The following is a 22,927-nucleotide window of genomic DNA, read 5'->3' as shown; positions in this document are numbered from 1 at the left end:
AATGTAGATGGACCAGTAAATCAAGAGCTCCACAATTCGTCTCAGGTACTCCTTTACCACGACGAGCCAGAGCAGCCCCGACATTACTGTAGACAAAGCCCAAATACATCAATCCATCTTAAGGAATAATCCCCTACCAATAGTGAGCATTCTACCTTTTTGGAGTTAAGAACCATGGCCCTTAAACATAGAGAAGCTGACTCTCAACACTTGGCTGCAAACTTCCTCAGTGATGAGGTAAACCTGACACCCTCATCTTCATAACGACACCTAAAGATCCTGTCCACGAACACCACAAACAGGATCATAGACAAGGGGGCTGATGTCAGTCTTACAGTCTGAACTCAAGGAGTCTTTATGAGGAAATACTCTGATAACACAACTGGGTTCAAAAAATGAACAAAACAGTCAACAACGGCAGTCATAGTTTGTTCACAACAGATTTTATTGTGGCTGTCCTTTAGTTGTGGTTACGCTTACATTAGATCTGTTATAATGGGTACAGTAGAGGACGTATTGCACACAAACATCAGAAAGCACTACAGGGAATATTTTCACTCGAAACTAATCGCTATAGGTTACATATGAATTTGGGGTAAGGGAAGAGAAGATGCAAGACCACAAGACAAATATACCACACAGCTGCAGACGAACGTTAATAAAGTTCTCCCAAGAGAAAGGTGAGGGTGGTGGTGGTGGGGGTTGGTGGGGAGGGGGAGGCAGATAAATAGTCGGAGAAAGAGAAAGAGAAGTGACGGAAGGCAGAGAAAAGAGAAATGTCAGTTCAGTGAGACTGTAAGTTTATTGTGAGTGTTTGAGATTCTCCTGCAGGAAAACTGGTCTGTGGTGGTATCATGAGTGATTGATGTTATTTCAGAAAAAAGCCACTGAAATCCCTTTAAATAGACCAAAACACCAGAGCCTGTAATCGTCGTGTGGTGGTTTGCTGAATGTCTCTCCAGAAGGTTGTCCTGTCAAAGTTGATCTGCGGCTGTCGCCATGTTGGTTTGGTATGAGCCGTGTTTGTTCTTTAAAGTGTCTAGTTTTGGTGGGGTTTTTTTCACCTGTGTGTGCAGCCTCCCTGAACGCCCCGCTCCTTCCAGAAGCTGTTTTTTTGTCATTCTGGTGCAAGTGTTCGGCATCAGCCCATAAATTAACAACACGCTGCAAGTTCTCTGTGACTTCAGTGCCACAGGCGCTTGTCAGAGTTTGTGTAGAATACATACATCATGGCAGCTTGCAGAAATCATATGTTGCTTGATTACCTTTCAAAATATGTCTATGTTGCCCGGTAGTTCTGAATTTCTAAATGCAAGTCTGAGCAAAATTCTCATTAAAAGACAGAAAAAAACCCCAAAAAGCATAGCATAACTCAGGCATGTCTCCCAACCACTCTACTGGCCACAAGGTTATTTATATTTATAGTACAATGCTTTAGAAAAAACAAGACATTTTAAGGTTTAGGAAAATATCCTGCTTCACCGGCTTTACATTGGGAAATACTAGCTCCCTGATAGCTCTTTGTTTACATAAAAAACAGCTGTAAGAAATAAGGTTAATTAGTATTTTTTTTAAAAACACCTTAAAATCTTTAAAGAAAGCACATAAATGAAAATGAAAGGCAGTATTCTAAAAAGGCTTTACAGATGTTACAATCTGTAAAAACTTTTTTTTAATACAAAGGCAAAGGAGAGTGTTATGAACTTCTTTTGTGCACAGTGTAATAATTTGAGTTTAACTTTATAAACTATCGCTAAAACATGAGCTGCAACTGAAACCAGACAAAAAAAAAGAGACATTAACTGAATAGCGAATAAAACTCAGCCAACTTAAAGGAAAAGCTTAAATATAGTAGCAGCACTCCAACTGGCTCATGATGGATAAAATGTAAAACTTCATATTGATGCTTATCAGTGTTAAATAACCTTTTAACTGATCACAATCATCGTTTCTCTTATTGAACAGTCATTTTGAGATATTTGGGTGTTTAGTTACCTTTGTCTTGTACATTCATTTTGACTCCCTAAGGCGGTTACAGAAGGAGTATTGTTTTATCATTTGATCTGGATGAGAGCTATTATTTCAGAACGCAGCAGATGTGAGAAAGATTTCGCTTCTTGCAATAAGCTTGTTTGAAGAGTCGGTAAATGTTGACCATAGATTCAACAGAAAGTCAATAGATTATTGTAGATGTAGTGGAACTGGCTTAAATGAACAATCATGGGTATGCTGGTCTAATGTCTTCCCTCTCTTGATCCTTCTATATCAGGATCAAATAACCATCAGTTTTATGCTCATTGCAAATGTGCTGATTTAGTGTCTGTTTTTAGGCTTTTATGCTACATGGTTTGGTTTTTTTGTGCACAGAACAATCCTTCCTGACGTCTTGCAGAACTGGGCTACAGCTCCATCTTACAAGCTGGGAAGGACTCATCCTGCATGACAACTGTGCTGCTGCTTGCCAGGACCATGATGTTCAGCTCCTGCTGCTTGTCGTGAGTCTCCTGGTACCACTCCCTCATCACGTCCGTGTCGTGGGTCGGAATGAGAGTGACCTGAGGATAGAACGTACAAAAATAAATGCTTTTGAACATGTCTGAAATGATAAAAACAGACAAAAACCTAAATAGGTTGTTCTCTTTGCCAGTAATGATGTTGTTGGGTGTATAAACAAATTATAAAGCTGTTCTATACTGCAGGCCCCCAGTGTAATAAAAGAGTACAGAAAGGTTAATCTATTGAAAATCTGGTTAAATCTTTAAAATGTTCTGATACTCTAAAACTTGGTACAAGATCCTGGCAAAAAACAAAAGAGATAGATACACCATGATTTTTGTAAAGTAAAGGACAACCAAATAAATAGTTGGACCATTAGCATTCAACAAAATGCATGACAAACTTCTATTGACTTGTATTTCTTGTAACTTCACTAATAGTTGAAACTTACTAGCATGTTGTTTCCCCATTGGGCCTTTCCTTCTAGCAAAGCATCAAGGACAGCCCGGCTGGGTTCCTGAGCTGTCAGGTCATTGCCACTGACCACATAGTAAGAGGATCGGACACGCTTGAAGAACTCAGCATCCACATTTTTGGCACTGCAGTGATTGGGGATGTAAACCAAATCCATGTACATAGGAGGACAGTTGGACAGAGACGATGCTTTTCCACTTCCAGTACCTGAAAAAGATACATTGCTTTCACATAATTTCAACAACCATTGAAAAATGTTTAGTGACCAATAGACAGAAATGACAAAGACAGCATTGTTTACAGTGTACTCACTTTTTACACCTCTGGATGCAGAAGTATTAGTCGCATTTTTGGCATCTTTTCCTTCTCCAACCCCCTTCTTTGGAGAAGCTGTCTTGGAGTCCTTAATTTTTGAAACACCAGTCTTCCTAGCTGGTGAAGAGGACTTTTTTGAGAGCTTTTTCTTACTGGGCTTGTCACCTCCATCTGTATTAGCATTGTGAAGATTCTCTTCTGCCTTCAGTGCTTCTGGGTCCACCATACAAACATCATGGTTGCCTGAAGTTGGAGCAGAGTCCCTGAGTGCCACTGGAGGAGGATCGGCCTGCCTGTAGGTCAGAGTTCTGTCAGTAGGCAGAGTCTCAGAGTCGTCTTCAGAGTCGATGTTTGCGTCTGCTGTGATGGAGGGGCATTCTTCGGTTCCTGGTGGTACATCAGAGTCTGTTTGTGAGGGGGCGGACTCACTGATGGATGTGGGTGGGGTATCTTCACATTGTTTGGCGGGGAGCTTACCTCCTGGGGGTGGGGGCCCTCCACCTGACTTGACCAGAGGCTTCTCCTCATCAGTGGCATTTTCTTCACTGATGAAGTACTCCAAAGGGTTAGGGTTAATGAAAGATGGTGATAATTCAGTCTTGGGGTGGCGATACTCACAAGAGGTGACAAGACAGAGGTCAACATCTGTCTTAGACAAAGCACATGGACTCCTCTTTGTGGTGTCTGGTTCCTTTGAGCCACAGGGAGAAGTGTAACTGTATGGATCAGTGGAGAGAGGTAATTGTGAAGGAGAAGGAAGTTTGGGACTCACAGGAGACTTTTTTTCTGTTATAAAGTCCTCACATTTAAAAGGATTAGTGTCCTTTGCGGGGGAAGGTGTGTCGTTTTTTGGATGATTAAAAGAAGTAGACGGGGAAGAAGCTTTAGGAGGTGAGGGCGACTTGTTATAGTTCTGCTGTGAGTCAGATTTAGTTATGCTTTCAGACTGTGAGATGGGGCTGGTGCTGTCTTTGGCTGGAGGGCCTCCTAGAACGGGAGATGGCTCACTGGAATGGGGAGAAAGGATGAGAGATGATGCCTTTGGGGTGACTGGAGACTTATCTGTCTGTTCCACTACTGCGTGTGGTATCTCTGTCATTTGACAGGGGGTTGTAACAGAAGGTGTGGACTGAGATGCATCAGAGGGAGTCGCAGAAGTGGCACGGACTGAATCACTTTCTTCAAAAAGCAAAGGATTTTCTACAGCAGGTTTCGGCTCCTTTGATGCTCTTACATCTGTTCCATCTGAGGGACTGTAGTCAACCTCAGTTGGTCCATTTTCTGTAGCATGTGAGTTGCTGCCCAATGACTGGTGCTCTGGAGATTGCTTGCTGAAGTCCAGTGCTAAGGAGTGATCAGGGGAGTCTTGGCCCAATTCTATAGACATGGCAGAATGCTCTGGAGATTTAGTATCCTGTGTGTTGTTTTTTGTTTTAGGTGAGGTCTCTGGGGAAATAGACATAGGCCTTGGACTATCTTCTTTAGTTGGAGATCCCTCAGCCTCCTGGAAGGTGGTTGGGGTCTGAACCACAGAGACAGACAATGAGTCATCTACCTCTGTGGAGTGAGGAGAGCCCACCTCAGCATGAAGAGAAGAGCCAGTTGTTGGTTCTGGAAATGAGCTGGTGGCCAGAGAGGCTGTGGATGCCGAGGCTAGATGTGAAAAAGTGTCTTCTGCTACTACCTCTTCCAGTGGTGTTTCAGACTTGTCTGATGTAGTGCCCTCTGAAATAGACATTTTACTCTCTTCCTTAAAACCTGCAAAAGAATTAGTGTCAGTTTCATGCTTTGTCAATGGAGCTGAGGACAGCACTGAATGGATATTTTCAATAGGCTTCTTCGATTTTAAATCAAAGGGTGACTCCTTCTTCATTGAGTATTCAGGGTCGAGTGGTGGGTTCTTTGGAGGAGAAACTACCCTCTCTAGTGGGGAAGAATGTTCTAGTTCTGGTTCATTTGGCTCAGGGGTAACTCTGTCTGTGGAATCTTCTTTATCACTCGTGACCTCCACAATGACTGGACCCTGTGACTTCTCTGCTGACACTGTTGGTAGAGCTTCCACTTTCTCTTCCACTGGTGACTGATAGTAAGGTGTGTGACCAGAGGACTGAGGTGAATTAGCTTCTTCCAGTGGCGTGCCATCTGGGCTCTTAGAAGAATCAGATGTTGCTTGAGTGCAACTAGCCAGTGTGGATGACAGTTCTATTGGAGCAGCCAACACTGATGGAGAATCATAAGTATCCTTAGATTCCATCGAGGGAGAACAAACAAGAGGTGATGTTGTAGATTTTTCTGGTGATTGAAGTTCGGCTAAGTTAGCTTCATGTTTCTCATGTGACACTTGAGAAATGTTAAATCCCTCAACTTTTCCTGTTAAGGGAAACTCCTTACAAAACTTATCCTCTTCTAATGGTGAGGGGGGAGATATTGTAGAAGCAGAATGGTTGTAGTTCTGACCTTCTGTGGCGTCACTCTCAGAGTGACTTGACCCTGGCAGATCCTGAAGTGGACAGAGCTTCATATCAAACTCTCCGGATGCAGATTTCTCAATTCTGCTAACATCCTCTAAAGGAGATCTTGTCTTGTCATTGGCTTCATCACTCATGTTGTCCCTGGAAGTTAACATTTCATCCACGGGAGTAGGCACACTAGAGATTTCAATAGTGAACTGTGCATGGCCAGATGTGTCTGTGAGCTCTTCAGGTGGTCCACCTCTGTTCTCATCATCTGAAGCCGTGGAACTCTCAAAGCCAGCTGGAGGCATCTCATCATGGATAGATGCAGCAGGAGAAACTGGTGAGGACACTTTGGGTGAGGTTGATTCTAAAATGTTCTGCCTTTCTGTTTCTTTAGGACTTAAAAGGTTCTCTTCTACATCTGTGTTTATTGTGTGATCGTCGTGTTTCACATCATCACTTTGTTGTAGTTCATCGTGTTTGGCTTGGTGCTCAATCATACAGTGAGTGAGATCACTCTCCGGATCTGCTTCCACTTTTTCTGGTTCATAAACCTCTTCTGTCTCTCCCTTCTCTTCATAATCCCCTCCCTTGGATGTCTCCTCCAATACAGTGCCTTCATCTTCAAACCTCTCACAAACACTGTCATTCAGTTTTTCCTTCAGTACTTGCTCTTCTGGAGTCTCTCCATTGTCTCCTTCTGCCTCTGTTGTTGTTATACCCTCATCCACAGACTCTAATGCTTCCGGTGACTCTTTGGTCTGTATTATTTGCTCGTGCTGGATCATCGATGCCTCTGTTGTCTCATTTTGTTGTTCACTTGCCTCATCCTCAATCAACTCTTCAGCTTTGAGCTGCTCAAAGTCTTTAGTGAGGTCCTCTGGTGAGGACATCAAGGATCTTTCTGCTTCCAGATTCTCTGCAACACTGACAGCATTGGTTGCCAGTTTGCTATCTACTTTTGTCTCTTTCTTTGCCACCTTTGACTTTCCTTTATCTTTCAATTTAGATGGAGCTCCTAAATCTTTCTTTGAGGAGTCTTCTTTTTTCAGTGGCTTTGGTTTGAGACTCTTTTCTTCACCTGCAGGGGTGCACTTTTTTATGTCCTTAGAGGGCCTCTTAACATCTTTCTTTTGTTCTTTCTTTTCTTCCTTCTTCTCTTTCATAGGTGAATCTCTTCTGATATCCTTCTTCAGAACTTTTTTTGCTTCATCTTTCTTAACTTTTTCATCCTTTTGACCTTTGTGTTTGGAGGTGTCATCTTTTTTAGCCACTTCTTTTTTAACTTCCTTTTTCTTTTCCACTGACACTTTGGCTTCCCTTTTAATCTTTTCGGTTTTCGATTTCACCTCAGACTTTTTTTCTGGAGTTTCGTTTTGGTTGGTTTGATCTGTCTTGACTTTGTATTCTCTCTCAGGTGCTTTTGTCTTTTTCAGGAGAATCTTTTCTTTTTTCTCCTGAGCGGATTCTACATCTGTCTTTGCCTTGTCTGATGTTTCCTCTTTTGAACTCTTCCTGATGTTTTTGATTGGTGACGGCTTTGGAGTAGATCTGAGGCTCTCTTTGCTGTCTGTTCTGTGTTTCATCTTTGCTTGCTTCAGTGTTGGTGTTGATGGCAAACTAGAAGACATGGTTTGTTGAGTGACAACTGCCTGTTTCAGGAAATCTAAATGCTTTAGTTTGTCTAAGCCTTCAAAGATGTGATCCTGGGTGGCATTTCCAGGGAAAAGAACTCGCACAACCTTATCTGAGGGATTTACAGGGTGCCACACAATGAGTGAAGAGATAGAAGTCAAGTAAGAAAGGGGAAACTCAGATTCTTTTCCATTCGGCAGCAGAATGGAAGTGGTGTCTCTTTCACTGCCTGTCCACTGCTTCATAAAGTGTTGCATCTCCTTGCTGTTCTTTGAAGGATTAAGCACATACATTTCAAGCCTCCCAACACCCATTTTTTGAAAAAGTGTGATTGGTTCTATAGTGTTTCCTACAGGCTTTTGCAAAGGCTCAATCCTCAAATTTAGCTTGTTCAGAAACTGCTGGGTGAATGCTGCCTCCTCAATATTTCGACGCACCCTGTAATTAGGTTCAGGGTTATCAAGGCTTTCAGGAAAATTCACAAACACAACACCAATATCTGGAGAAATCATGTTCTTCACCCAGTCACTGTTAGCTGTTGAACCCTGTGATTGTTCCTCCTCCAGCTCTGCCATCTTCCTCTGCAACATGCTATTAATGCCTGGCAGATTGTCATCACCAATGTGGGTCAGGAGGATGGAGTCCACCCGGTCCAGGTGTCTCACCAGTTTCCAGAAGCATGACTTCCTGTCTGAACCACCGTTAATGAGCATGTTGAAACCATTAACAGCAAAGAGGGCAGAGTCCCCTCGCCCACCGGGGAAAATGTAACAACATGGTTTGGAGAGTTTGAGGAATCCACCTGAGGTCGGAGGTTCTAACATGTCAAAAGGAGATGGGATCTCCACTGATTCAGATAAATACTCCGTGAACTCGGAGAGGCCCTCCATTTCAGGAAGGATTAGAGTGGAGTTGAGTTTCATGTTAATGAAGTCTTGCAGGTTGTGTTTGTCCAAGTTGGAGTTTTTCCAGTCTCCTTGTTCAGGGCAGGAGAGCGTAAGGTTGGCTTTGTTTGCTGGGTGAATGGTGCTGAGCAATTCACCAATCTGTGCAATAAAAAAATAAAGCAATTTTGAATATTTTATAACTCATAACGAATTCAGCATACAATTGAGATTCCTAAATATGTTTGTCCTCTAAATGTTGTGTTTTGTCTTTGTATGGACTGTTAAGTACTTTTTTATGTTCTTATACTTTCTTTCCACAAATATGTAAGTGTGGTTTGTAGTGTGCAGTTCTTCTTGGTAGATAAAAATGTACTTCCAGCAAGTGAAAAGATTTATTTTTAGAAGATTTTCAGTCCCATTAGATTGAACGAGCCATTCTAAGTTTTTTTTTTGAGAGACAATGTTAAAAAGTATATGAACTACTGTGTCTGTATTGTGGTACAAAATTTCCTATCATTTTAGTATCAATCTAAATGGAGCAATTAAGTTTTTTCTTGCATTGTAACTGTAGTGAACAGTTTTCCTATTAATCTAGCTTATTAACCATTTTCCTTTATTTATTGAACTTTCTGACACAGTGGAGTCCAACTAACAGCTGGTCAGAGCCAAGACCAAAACAGATTAATGCCATCCGAAAACAACTCTTTTCCAAAACAAATTAAAAAAATAAAAATTGCCCAGCATTTTATGCAAACAATATTTGACAAATTTTTACACCACCCCCACTTTTGGAATAGATGGTTATTTACATAAAACTTTATGATTATTTACACTGACAACTGTGTTGGTCTGCAGTCAGTTACAGTAATAGTAAAACAAAACAAAAAACCTGGATTTTACAGAATTTTAAAAGAATGCTATTTTATTGGTTTTTATACCAATTTACCTTTCTATCAGATTTGCCCAGTTATGCTTAGTTTTACATTTTTAAATAGACCAATATGGTAACAGACTGCAGAGTAATATGGTCTTGAGTGTAAATATTCATAATCTCCGATGTATAATTGTCTAATTTAATAGTAGCATGGTGGAAAAGTTTAAAAACAACAAAATCCAAATGAACCACTATAACTTGCTTTGAAATTAGACTTGTTTTAAGACGGCAGAGATTTGCTTTGGAACTGGTGTCGCTCTAACTAGCCGTTAGCTTCACTGACTCTCCAAACTGAGATCACTCTGATCTCTGACTACTGCAGGTAAGATAATGATATGATACGACTTGTGATGAATTTTAAAATATGATATTTTTCCACAGTTGGATCAATAAACATTCCAACTGGCCAGTGTGACAGATTTATTTCCCTTTTTTTTCTGCATGTTGGCTCACCTCTTGATCAGTGAATATGTCTATGAAATTGCAGAAAGAGAAAGATCCGGACTGAAGAATCAGCTCCCCAGTTTTTTCGGCGCACTGCCCTGAAAGGACCAGAAGTTTGTGCCTGGCCGTGTCAGAGATCATTAAACGAACCTGGGAATTACAAGAGCAGATCATTATATGCTTCTCTGGATGCAAAAAAAGAAATCAGACAAATAAAAAAAGATCTGCAAGCTTGGAAGAATATGAGAAAGAGTAAGAGAAGTAGTAAAGTGCAGTAAGCAGTGAACGAATTGTATTTTAAATACCACCAGTTTTTGTCACTCAAACTCATTAGCTAAGTAGCTGACTGTTCTCTTGCTGTCCACTTTACTGAGTTTTCTTCCATCCATCTACCGTATCTCTCTGGCTCTTCTCCTCTCTGCTGCTCTTTTATTCTACCTCAGCAGCCTCAGCTGGTCTGGGCGACTGGCCCAGTCAATCCTGCTGTGCTGTGATATTATTAATGCACATTTAACTGCAGACATGACTGCTAGGGTGGAGACAACCCTGCCAGGGAGCAGTGACACAGAAAAAACAAAAATCATGTTGGCTCTTAAACCTTTTCTGTATCCTTCTTTTGCGCAAAGTGAAAAATAGCAAAAGCCAAAGGCTGAAGACGGCACCTGCTGTTCTGTTCAATTCTATGAGTTTTCTATACCAGCCTTTTTTAGGTTTAATAATATTTCTTGCTTTTTAAATGTGGTAATGGATCTGTGAAATAGCCGTACAACTGTTAAATATGAATGAGCGTGTCAAGCGAACAAAAACCAAGAGAAAAGTAGGGAACAGCAGGAAAATCAACAACAGATGACAGCTCATTTTACCTCAGTGCTGACGGCTTCATCCGAGGGGTTAATGAGCACCACCGTCTCCAGGACATTACTTTTATGGTGGAGGATTCTCTGCCCTGAACACAAAGAAAAAAAATAGGGCAACAACAACTATAAATCCCATGATTACACAGGTTTAAGCCTGGATACTGTCACAGAATTGACAAGCATATCTAAAACCGCATTAAATGCACGCATATTCAAAATGAGAAGAAATATTTAAAAAATCATTCGATCGACAGAAAGCTACTTTGCTGCTACTCTAGTTATTAAAAAAGAGAAGAAAAACTTACTGTCTTTCTGTATTTAATATTACAATAAATGTATATATAATAAATATGTATTTATAATAAATAAATAAAAGTCATTATGATGATTAGGACCAAGTGTCTGCTATCATCATTTATTCTGAAAGACCATAAGGAAAATAGCATGTTTTGCTACTCATGCAGATTTGCACATACTGGCAGAATCTGACTCATTACTTTTATAATGGTGACCTTTATTGCTAAAACAACATTGTCAGCGACATCAATATTAAAACCAAATAAGACATTCTGGCTAAATGGTTACCACAAAGAAAATAAATCAATAATGGAGCCTAAACAACCCCATTGCCTGGAAGCAGTAGCTCATGGGAGTTTAAAACTGCGATTTCTCTATCCCTGTGTTCCTGTTGTACTGAGAGCTCCAAGTCAGAAAATTCAATTGATGGCAGTAATTATGTTTTCTCAGCCAAAACCAGCGAAAATTACGCTGTCCATCACTTCCGATTCAGGCTCGCATTCCTTTGTATCTTGCTTATTCATGCAACACTTGACAGTGAGTACTGGGTGCGTAATTCTGAAGTACGCTGCGTTCAAGTAGAGTTTGAAATGCAAAAAGCACTGCACTGTCCCCTTCTCCCTAAAGGCTGATTTATACTCTGTGAGATGTGAAGAAATCTGCTCTCATTGACGTAGATGCGTGACAAAAATCTTGTCATTTTGTTTTCACGGGGAGCCGGTCCTGTGCACAAAGTCCGGGCAGAACCTTTTCTGATGGGCTTGCGCCAAGTATTGTGTGATTGGTAAGAACTTTGTAGGCGTGTTTTTTTGTTTGTCATTTTCAATTCTATTCGTAAACATGTTGCTACAGTGTTTGAATGCACAGACTGCAGAGAAATAAGTTATATGCTTGTATTGCTAATAATATTTAGCCTGTTTAATGAGCACAACAATTAGGACATCCTATTAAGAATGCCTATTGGTTGTACGAATTGCAACTGGACCACGGTTAAGCTGAATCTGACATTGTTCTCAGATCCAAGTTCTGACATCTGAGGTAAATAGAAAGCAGCATAATGTCCTGTAGCAGCCAGCTGTGCTGTACCGTGTAGCCATCACCTTTAACACTAATGCTAAAATACAGAAATTAAAACGATACACAATATTGACATATCTTTGTGGGGGGAAACAGACTTCGCATCCTCAGTTTCAAAGTCAGTCGGCTGTTTCTTTTGTGGAGCGGAGCTCAAAAAAAAAAAACCTCATCAAGTAATTCATCAAACAGAGACGATCTGGCAGCTACAGTATGACTGCGTAAATGGTAATGTTCTCTGCAGAGTAAAGCTCTTCATCACTAAGATGGATGAAATCTCTGGAGGTGGATATAGGCTATAACATCTTCCTGAAAATGATTTCAGGATTAAAGTCCTTCATCCGTCTTTATTTGAAGGTACCATTTAGCTCGTCGACAACATTTTCATCCTACAAGATGACTGTCTCGATGGAAACAAATGGTGGGGTGTGAAAGACCCACAATCATCCTGAGTTTCTGGTGATTGATTATGATAATGACCGTGATCCCGCTGTTGGTGTGCTGAACTGGGGGCAGTGGGAGTTCTTGATGAACACATCAGCTTCAGCCGAATTAACCTTGCCATCACTCTTTGTTTCTTCTTAAACCCATTTTTTTTCAAACCTTTAATCAAGAAATCCTTAAAGCCAACAGACACAAAAAAGGTCTTTACTAAGACAATATGTTATTGCTACTGAATGATAAGGGAAAATCTCTGAACCCCTGAAGATTGAAATTATCTTTCTTATAGCTGGACATCTCTCTTTGTCGTTTGTGTCTTTACTATCTGCTTTTCATGTTTTAAAAATATGAAGCAACCTGGTCTGAAAAATGAGGCCAATGCAGAAATACAGTACCTAAAACTGCAGTTCCTTTAATGGCCACTGGGTAATATTAGTTCCAATAAAACAAACTTTTTTTTACAACAGAAGTAACCACGTTTACAACCTTAAGTAGTTGGGTTTGATTTTTTTATGGCTAGTTAAGTTGCGTTAAGACTTGAAGCTAAGGAAAATGAAGGCTGAGGCTGCTGTAAGTGACACATAAGTCCTCATAGCTGCACCTCATCTGCTCATCAAGCTTGCCTGCCTCTCATCCCACTAATCACCCCTTCCTGTTTAAATATTTACTGGGTTCTCAAGTCATTTGTGATATCCTACTGTTAGCTGATTTGATGGATCTCTGCTCTGTTGCGCTGTTTCCTTTCATGTATTTTCATATGTTGACACCTCTGTTTTTCAGTTTGTTTTGCTGCCTCACCAGCTTTTTGATTTTTATTGTTAAGGTTTTCTCATTTAACCTGTTTACCGCCTTGTCTGCGGCTTGGGTACCCAATCTACACCAAATATGACAAACTTTGGCCTCTAAATATAGCAAGAAAAATTCAGCTAAAAATGAAATTGTCGTTAAAATAATGATCTAATCTGTCAAGAACCTATCCTAAATCATAGTGCTGCAGATTGTACAACCAAAAGCTACCAAATAATTTTGATTTTGTCGATTTTTTTTGTTGTTCGTTTTTAAAAAGAGGAACTGCTGATAACTCTTGTATCAAAAACATTTTAATAGGTTGTGATTGAAACAATTAAATTTGAAGTCTGATTAACGAATAAACTTTTCAAGTAACTGCTACTACATTGAGGAATAAGAGGAACTGGGTATTTTCAAAATAAAACACCAGTTTCTTAAACATTTATCCAATGAACATGTGGTTTTGTGTTTAGAAGTGACTGGTTTATGAATGTTGGGAATTTTGTTGAAAGATTAGGGTTAATGAGGGTGAATATTTTCCCTCCAAGAATGAGCTTATACAGGGTTTTATTGAGATCTGAACACAGTTTTTGATTTCTTTAGGGTTCAGCTTGATTAAAGACTCACATGCTGATATTTGCCACTTTCTTATGGACAGCTTCTTTTGTTCATTGCTTGTTTGCCGTGTCATTCTGATCCCACTAAATCCAAATCCTCTGTCAAGAAAAACAGAGATCAGTTGGATTTGTTCTGAAGAGACAGCAGTCTCAAACTGATGACCAGAGGCTTCTTTGAGAAAGACCGAGGACACGCTTTTTACTAGTCAGTGAAAAAGGAGAATAATCAATCTTTACTGTCTGGTTTTCATCCTATTCATGCTTCTGTACTCAAGCCAAGTGTCTGATATTGTAACAGCGCTGCATGTTGTTTTTCTTTGCCCTTCGTTGTTAGTCGCTCGCTGTCCTCTTGCCTTCTAATGCATCATATACAAAGTCCTTAAATGTTAAAGAACTCAGCAAAGGCCTTGCCATCACCGTGTGTCCAAGCTAACTCATCAAAAATTACAGATAGTGCAATGAAGCCTGCTTGATGCTGGTAATTACCTCGATCGATAGAAAAATCTTTCACGCCCCGTGAGGCTTTGTCTCAGCAGGAGGCAAGATAATGTGACGTGCATCGCCAAGCATTCTCCTTTTGGCTGAACAGAAACTGTAAGATGGTAAAGCCTTCCTCCCTCAGACGGAACACGATGGAAGCGACAATAAAAACACATCTGGTGCGACTGTCTCATCGTCTCCTTTTCGGACCGAGCCATTGAGCCTGGTGGCTTTCAGCGGCAAAGACAGACACTCCCTAAGCAGTCAGTGTCACATGTTCCCGTGTCCTCACACAACCGGGTTAAAAAGGGGAACCAGTACATCTAACGAGTCTGGACACAGAGCTAATGGCACTGCCGCTGCTATTAGTGAGGCTGACTCACCGATCAATCAATCCCCTGCGTCATATTATCGACGCCTATCAACAGCATCCGCTTTTATGCTTTACTGCAGTCGTTATTATGTTTAGGAATTAAATTGTCAAATTTCACGACAACCTTTTAGGATTAAAAGACAGCAGTAACTTCTTTATACGGTTTTCCCACATTAAGGTTCATCCCTGGTTGTAGGAGATTTGAATCCTGATGAATTTGTTGATTTGATGAAGCATTTTTTTTAATCACCATCCATCATAAACGATTAAGTCGTCTTTTCAATTTCCAAAGCAAGCAGGCGCCATAAATGGATTTGAGGTTTGGAGATATGCCTTTTAGGCCTCTGTGTTTTCTGTACTTAAGTCACAGTGCTGGGAAGTCTGTGGCACAAGCATCAAATATCCATCAGGGAAAAAGTACTGCTCTGCTGTTTGGGCCACTCATCACTTATCAAGCGGACACATAACTGCATTTGTCCTCCTGTGCCTGATCCCACCTACTTCTGGAAACTGATTCCTAACCAGCGAAAGTGCAACGAGAGAAGGGAAAACTTACAGTATGTTGTTTTTTTTTAATGTTTTTGTTCTTTACTGGATCTGTTAAAATCAGTTCTACAGTTATTTAAATGGTCAGTGGCTAAGTGATGCAGTTATTGGCTACTTTGTGCAGATATTTTTCTGACATTTTCAGGAAAACAGATTTGAACTCATGTTTAGACTTCTACGAAGAGATGCCCTTATAGGAACTTCAAAAAGAGGACATTAAAGGAACATTGGGCCATTTTGAAAATAAGATTTTGTGGAAAAGTTTTGAACAATTAACATCTTACCTGTTGTACATAGCTCTTTAAATTACCTCAGTTTGGAGAAACAGAGCTTAAGTTTGACAAAGTTGAAAATATAGCTAGTCCAAACTCAGCCAAACAAAATGTATGAAACAACATTTCATACACATTTACACTGCATGATCAGGTTTTAGATGGCAGCAATCTGCTTTGGAAGTGGGTCCACTCGGACTGTATTGACAAGCTAAAAGTGGCTCATCTGAGTGGACCCACTTCCAAAGTGAATCACTGCCATCTAAAAAACTTTAATCTTCAATATGCTGCTGTCAATTTTATTTATTATGAAGACATTCCTGCCAGACCTGGCTGCACTCAGACCAGCCATTAAGCTTGTCCGTCTGATCAAAATTAAACTCTGTTTCACCAAATCGGATCATTCAAGGAGCTGTCCACAGCAGGTAAGATATTTAATCTTCATAACCTTTCCCCAGAGTGCCAAATCAAAATGACTGGAAAGGTACTTTAATAGGAGCTTAAATTAGTTGTTTTAATCTTTGTGTGCCTTTATGATTTTTTGTTGTTGTTGAATATATATTTCTGTAATTTAATTTTGTAAAGATTCACAAATTTGTGGGTTTTGGGAATATTGTTCAAAGAGTTTTATGTTTTTTATGTAGACAAAAAAACTGCATTTTGTTTTAATCCTTTAAATGAAATGGCATATTACCTTATTACTATAAGCTAAAAGGCAGATATTCAAGGATTTTTTTTTTACTTGAAACTCTTAGACAATCATATGTTATAATTCCGTAAAGGTATTAATCTTGTGTTTCATGCTGTGATACAGGAATAAATCTAAAAATTAAAAATTTATGTCAATGTAAAGAGCAGAACCGCATCTTATGAAGATGATTTATTAGGTTTATTATAAGGTTTTCAGGTTCATATATTTTTTAACTCCATTTGAGAAGCATCCTTTGCAAAATGTCTAATGTACACAATAAAGAAAAATAAAATAATCAGATGTTTACAGTTAGATAGCTCTGAGTCTCTAAGCCTTGGATTATTTATCACCTTAGATCTGTCTTTGTCTTCATTTTCCTGCTAATCCTCTGTATTTTTTTTATTTTTCCGGCTCTAATCCCTCCCTTCCTCCCTCCCTTGTCTTCCTCAATGTCTTTTTTTTGTCTTGTACAGCCATTTGAGCCCCCGCCCCCGGCTCCCCTCTCTGTTCCCCTCCCCTCTTTATATTCGTGGACAGACTCTTACCACTGGGGACCCTACGGTGCTAATTACTCCCAAATCAACCGCGCATCCAGGCAACAGCACACCAGAGGGGGGAAAAAAAAAAAAAGTGTTGAGACAGAAACTGAGGGTGGGAATGTGGGTACTGGAGAGCCACTGGATGCCATTTTAGATCAAATTTCACATTTACTTTAACCCAGTGCAGTTCAACACTAAATAAATCTAGTGACCCCTTCTGCAGCAGCGTTTGTCGGTCGCATCGACCTGGCATAAATCAAAGCAGGTATGAAGGTCTGCTGGTTGTACTGAGCACGGAGCAGAGTCAGGCTGCTGATGGTCAAGGCCGTATTGTGCACTGACAGACCAAGATGTCTGGCCTCACATATCTGCACCACCTTTATAGAGCTCTTTTATCTTGTGAATAATAGCGTTATAAAAAGCTACAAAACGCTGTGAAGGCACATCCGGATATGAGCAGTATAACCTGCACCAAGAGTATACTGAAAGGATGTTATAGCTGACAGAGATGCATACTTGGCTGAAAAATGCAGAGTTTACTAAAGTGCTGTTGTGAGACATACACAAGGCTGTCCATTTGGTCTTAATACGCTTCTATTGCATCTTTTTTTTTTTTTCAACTAATACAACAAACTACAAGATCTGATTCAGTGAAAAGGGCCAATGTGATGCCAAAACACTTAATTGGTTTGATATTAATGTCAATATTTATCAAGAATAGTAAAAAAATCTTAAGTGGTTTTAAAGCAACTGCTCAAAAAAACAGACTGCTCGGTGTCATCCCAGTAGGCTAGGTTTTTAACTGTGTCCTTGAAGCTCTAAATTCAAATATTTTCTTCTAACCACGCCCTTTTGAGGGGCTGACAGAAAAAGCAGACAACAAAGACATTAAAGCGCCATCTATACAATGCTCAACATATTTATAAGTAGATTTTTTTTTCTCTGGCTACACAATATCCAACAAAGACGCTGAAATCCCTACAGCACGCCACTGGGTGTTGAGAGCATCCACAATAATGATATATCAAAATACAGAGATAGAACATGCTTAGCTTAATTAAAGAGTCTCCCTTTGATTGTGTCCTTTTAGCACAAGATCAAAATTTAAAGAGCTCCCAAAAAGGTTTTTTTTTTTAAATCTCCAGTTTTGAAAGTGTTTTTAGAAGTCTCAAGTCCTCTTACCAAAACCCTGCGGATGAACAAACTGGGAGTAGTGTCGATGGGCCTGAGTTGTGACGAGTCAAGTTATAGGTGAATAGTTGAACTTGTGGTAAAGAAAATTTGTCCGTAACGTTCTTTAATGTTGATTTTATCCAATCACATGATGTTCAAACATATCAGGACTTTATCTGTGCTGAGCAGAAGCCTGGAAAGTTACCAAGTTGGAAAAATTATAATAGGAAAAAAAAAAGAAGAAAACTGCTATGCCTCATATGGTATAAGAATCACATTATTTATGTTCATCCCTCATGTTGGACAGCAAGCAAAAAAAAAATTTTGCTCTTAAACCATTAAAATAGTTGTCTCTTGCTCGGCAATAGGCTGTATAGATTGTCAAGGGAGGAACCGAACCTGCTGTTTCCAAAAACAACCCAGAAGGGGGGTTTAAATGGCTGACAATGATTAGAAGATACCCTACTGCTGATTGAATAATTTAGTGAAGTCTTTAGATTGGCTCTACTGGGGTCCACCATGGCCCTGGTGGAATGTTGAGAAGACAATAAAACTTGAATATCTAGAGAAAGTAAAGGTGTGAACAAGGTTTCTGTTGCAGTCTCAGGTTCCTAGTTCTCGGATCTAGACTGACTAAGGCTCGGCTACCCCACGGATGTGCCTCTATGCCTTACCTCTAAAGCACAGAGTCTTAGAGGTCTGTTCTGAGGGATTCACAGGGTTTGATAAGAGGCTGTTTGTAGAAGTTTGGTGCAAAGCATAGTGCACCGGTAAAGACCCCAATCCCAACTGGGACTCAATGACCTTTGTCTGAAAGTAATCCAAAAGACAAATTATACTAACTTATTATAAATGCACAAAGCTGCGCTGATTACACTGGGCTGTATGCACCAAACTGTAATCTTTTATCATCCATTCATCCATTTTCTTTACCTGCAGTTTTTTTATCTCCAGCAGTAAGTTGGGGCACACCCTGGACAGGCCTTTTGCTGCCCATAAGGGCCAAAATAAACATTCTGGATGACATCACTGCACAGGTTCTTTGAGTAGAGCGTTGAAACTCTCCTGCAAGAATGTAACGTTGTTCAAATAAAATATATACCCCATAATGGTGCCACTGCCAGACATGTTATTCGGTAATCTCTCAAGGGACTTGTGAAGGAATCACGTCTTTTTCACACAAATCAAACCCCGCGGTGAGCCCTCTGGGCTTTACGGATGGGGGAGCTGTCCTGCGAGTGACCACTCTCATCATGGCAGAAGTCATTCATCATTACCCAGAATAACTTTGTACCATTTGCTGTGATCGATCCATGAAAGAGGACGGATGGATCCAAACAGAGCCAGCAAAATGAGTCCAACTGAGTCACCAGCTCCCCATCGCAGCAGGGGGTTGGGGTTTCCACCCGCCCTGGTGCCCCTCCCTCCCCCCTCATACTTAATCAATCTCCCATCCCATATGTGCATTAAATGAATCAGGCAGTGTGAAATTATGGAGGCGAACGTCTTTTATTTCCAGTTTACCTTTGACATCTGCAGAAAAACGAGCCGAGTGTCTGGAGACAAACAGCTTGAGCTCCTGGTCCAGGTTGCAGTCAAGGAGGTTGGTGTCCCATGAACGAATCCCTGCAACACACACACACACACACACACACACACAGAGTTACAGTATACATCTTCTGCTTAAGAAATCAATCAATACTTACAGTAGAGTGTACACTAACAAGAGGTGCATTAGAGGTCACCACATCTGTCCTGTTGATCTTCCGCTTCCGGTTGATCGGAAAATCTTAGAGCCAGCGTGTCTAGACTTGTTACTGATTTGGCATGGGCAAAGAAATCTATGGTAGGAAATATCTATCGTGCTGTTTGTGGTTTGCTGCACACCAGATGCACTGATGGCCTTTGTTGTGCTGACTCATAGTACATCCATAATTACTCAGAGCGATGACTTAACAATGGCCAAGTGAAAACAAATGAAAAAGAGATGACTTTGTAGGGACAAAACAAACACATTTTAACTGCAATATTAGACCCCAAAACACACAATGAGGCCGATTAAATTAGCACTGTTTGTGAAACTGTGCAGATATTTTTAGAAACGACACATAAAAGGAGTCTCTGGGTGGACAAGGCCTTTGGCGCATACATGAAGGTGCAAACCATAGACTGTTATTATTGTCATTGTTGGAAACTGAGGCCAGCAGGACCTGGTTTACAGGAGCCGCCATGTTTTATTTTTTTGGAACCAGAGTTTGCACAATAGTGGTGTGGGGCTTTAAGTCCTGCTTACTCCCCCCTCAAACAATCATAGTGTCATCAGACCTATCAAGCATTAAAAAAAATCATTACAGCTAAAAGTATTAGAAAAAGGAACGTTTGAACAGAGAGCACAGTAACAAGTATGGAAATCAATGCCTGAAACAACAAAAAATTAATAAATCTTAGGTGTATTTTTTAAAAACTTTATCAAGGTAGAGAGGGTGGAACTTAAAACTTGTACTGGAACCAGTCTCCATGAAAGCTGGTCCCGTTCAGGCTTCAACTTCCAGTTTCTGGTCTGAGGTATAGATCTATACAGCCTGTGGCGCAAACCAATATAAAACTATCCGTGGATTAGAATCACTGTAAGTTCTGGAAAGTTGAAACTTCACACATCCCCTTCTAAGCTCAGTGTTGCTCTCTCTTGTTTGACAAATAAACATTACCTCATGCCAACCTTTTAGAAAAAGCAAAAGAGAGCATTTCCTCATTAGCAGCTTTCTTTGAGCCTTTCAGGGCGAAAAGAGCTTCCTTCTACACCCACACAGTTACTGCGTCATTTTCTTCTCCTCCTCTGTTCCAGCACAAACAGCTCCTCTCCTCTCCAGCCCGCAGGCCTCTAAAAAAAAAAAACGCCCTGCTCCAAGCCTGTAGTTGGGCCCTTGTGGCTTTCCGTAGGGACCGCAGTGCGGACCGGGCCACGCCCACAAGCCGGTGTGGGGATGAGAGAGCTGGATGTGGGGAGGATGATGATGATGATGATGGAAACATGGCGATTGATTTATAAAAGCTCCCTTATAACAGATGAAAAGAAATAGAAACATAGTGTGGGTTGTTATTCAGCTTTACTATACGACACAAAGGGGACACTCCCACCCATCACACACACACACACAGACGCACAATGTATCATCCAGACCAAGGAGTGTGGAAGCCTGACGCACCTGATTTAAAAACAGTAATAATAATAATAATAAAATGCCTGATGGTTGCAGCTGGATTCATACTGATGCGCTGCGTTATTAGCGCTCATCAGCTGGTGAATCAGTGCCGTCAGCTCCATGAGACATCAGCTCACAGGTCCGGAATGACTCACTAATAACCGGTGCGTAATTTGCCGTCAAGCAAACAGGTACAGCTTTGCAGGGCACGCAAGCAAAGCGACTCCAAAGGCTGCAAAATATGAACTTTCGGGCTGAAGCCGTTGAGTTCAGCTCTCAGTGGCCTCCACCCACCACACACACGCAAAAGCTCCACCTTTACCTTTCTCTATGTCCGCAATGGCACATCTGAGGTGGTCGTCGGCCACGATCTCCCCGATGACCACCAGCAGGTAGAATTTGCCGTCGTTGAAGTGCTGCGACGGGCTGGAGGAGGTCGGGGACGCGCCGGTGCAGCCGCGGCCGCCCAAGTGCTCCGTGTCTGGGGCTTCTACCAGCGTGGCCATCCTCTGCTGATCGCCGCCCGTCTGTCTCCTTGTCCCTGACGCGCAGTAGCAGCAGCAGCAGCAGGAGCAGCAGGAAAAGGAGTAGCTGTAGCAGACTCCCTCCCCCCTGTCAGTCTGAGCTGAAAGTCCCCGAGGTCTCCAGACATGAGGAGGAGTGTTGATAGGAGTGGCCCGAGCCTTTTATACCGGCAGACATCCTGTCATGCTCGGTAACCGAGCAGAGAACTGGCAGAGCAGGGAGGGATTTTTTTTTTTTTTTTTAGCAAACTCACTGCACAGCTGATGTCATCCACAACGAATCAAACGCCTCCGGAAGTCAGGAGATGTGATGCTTTTCTTCATTTGAACGGACTGAATAGTAAAAGGGCTTTATGTGTAGTCAGAGCCCTTTTTATAGTATTTATATGTATATTAGGAAAAAAAAAAACCAACAACTTTAATTGTAGCTGGGAGTGTGAAGCTCATACGAGCCTGGCCTGTGGAGTTTAAAACACTGGATACTGATGGTCTGTGAAAAAACGCTGCTAAGTTGCATTTTGGGAAATGTAGTTTCCAACACCCTTGCCCATGGCAGTGTTGATTCAGTGTTTTGTATTAATATTTCCAACAAACCCCAATGATTCCATCTAAATGCATAAATATAATTATGTAAATTTGTACTGTTAAAAAAACAAGCATGCAAGACTTTTGTTCTAATTTTAATTTTAAAAAAATCATTTTGAGCAAGAATAAAGACCAAGGAATGCTTCATGCAGGTCAGAGGCGAAGAAGTGGAGAAGCGCAGATAAAGGTTCAAACCCTGAACACCCCATGGAGCACTGTAATTAGGAAATGGCAACATTATGCCACCGCAGTAAACCCTGCCAAGAGAGGGTCGTCCACCAAAACTCACCCGGGTGAGGAGGACATTAATCAGAGAAACAACCAGCTGCAGCTCTTCTACAGACATGTCAGTCCGTAGGATCACTATAAGCTGCACAGAGCTGGATTTATTGGAAGAGTGGCCAATAAGTAGTTGCTTAAAGAAAAAAAAGAACCAATTGTTTTAAAGGTGGGGTGGCACAGCAGCGCAGTGGTTAGAGCTGTCGCCTCCCAGCAAGAAGGTTGCAGGATCGTTTCCCGACCTGGGGCTTTTCTAGGTGGAGATAGCATGTTCTCCCCATGAACATGTGGGATTACTCCAGTTTCCTTCCATGGGCCTAAAACATACATGTTAGGTCAATTGGCAACTCTAAGAATTGTCCCTAGGTGTTTGTGAGAGCATGAATGGTTGTCTGTATCCTTTGTCTCTATGTGTCCAGGGTGTCCCCCAGTTACTGCTGGAGACAGGCACCAGCCCCCTGTGACCCAGAAAGGGGAAGCAGATAAAGAAAATGAATGTTTGAAGGTGCTGGGGTCAAATGAGGCTAAAATGGAACTTTTTGGCCA

General features: G+C 41.1%; 1 protein-coding gene across 1 annotated transcript; it reads right to left on the bottom strand.

Annotated features, from left to right (window-relative positions):
- Window positions 1-424: 424 nt before the first annotated feature.
- On the bottom strand, window positions 425-21,727 carry map1b (microtubule-associated protein 1B). Its single transcript, XM_017407815.3, has 7 exons — window positions 21,316-21,727; window positions 19,315-19,416; window positions 10,505-10,587; window positions 9,651-9,791; window positions 3,283-8,422; window positions 2,948-3,177; window positions 425-2,555 (listed from the first exon to the last, which is right to left on the bottom strand). Exons 1-7 carry the CDS (start codon window positions 21,497-21,499, stop codon window positions 2,400-2,402), a joined length of 6,036 nt encoding a protein of 2,011 aa, XP_017263304.1. The 5' UTR covers window positions 21,500-21,727; the 3' UTR covers window positions 425-2,399.
- Between the last annotated feature and the right edge of the window lie 1,200 nt (window positions 21,728-22,927).

This window comes from Kryptolebias marmoratus, linkage group LG14 (genome assembly GCF_001649575.2).
Source record: "Kryptolebias marmoratus isolate JLee-2015 linkage group LG14, ASM164957v2, whole genome shotgun sequence".
Lineage (NCBI taxonomy): Eukaryota > Metazoa > Chordata > Actinopteri > Cyprinodontiformes > Rivulidae > Kryptolebias > Kryptolebias marmoratus.
The sequence above is the reverse complement of the archived record's forward strand: the minus strand, read 5'-3'. Positions and strand labels throughout refer to the sequence as shown.

What these genes read in the sequence shown, in the direction of transcription:
- map1b (XM_017407815.3), bottom strand. Translation starts at nt 21,499, where the DNA reads ATGGCCACGCTGGTAGAAGCCCCAGACACGGAGCACTTGGGCGGCCGC. An exon ending in ACATATTCACTGATCAAGAG is followed by an intron (nt 8,423 to 9,650) that starts GTGAGCCAACAT and finishes TTTATTGCACAG; the next exon opens with ATTGGTGAATTGCTCAGCAC. An exon ending in AATGGGGAAACAACATGCTA is followed by an intron (nt 2,556 to 2,947) that starts GTAAGTTTCAAC and finishes TTCTATCCTCAG; the next exon opens with GTCACTCTCATTCCGACCCA.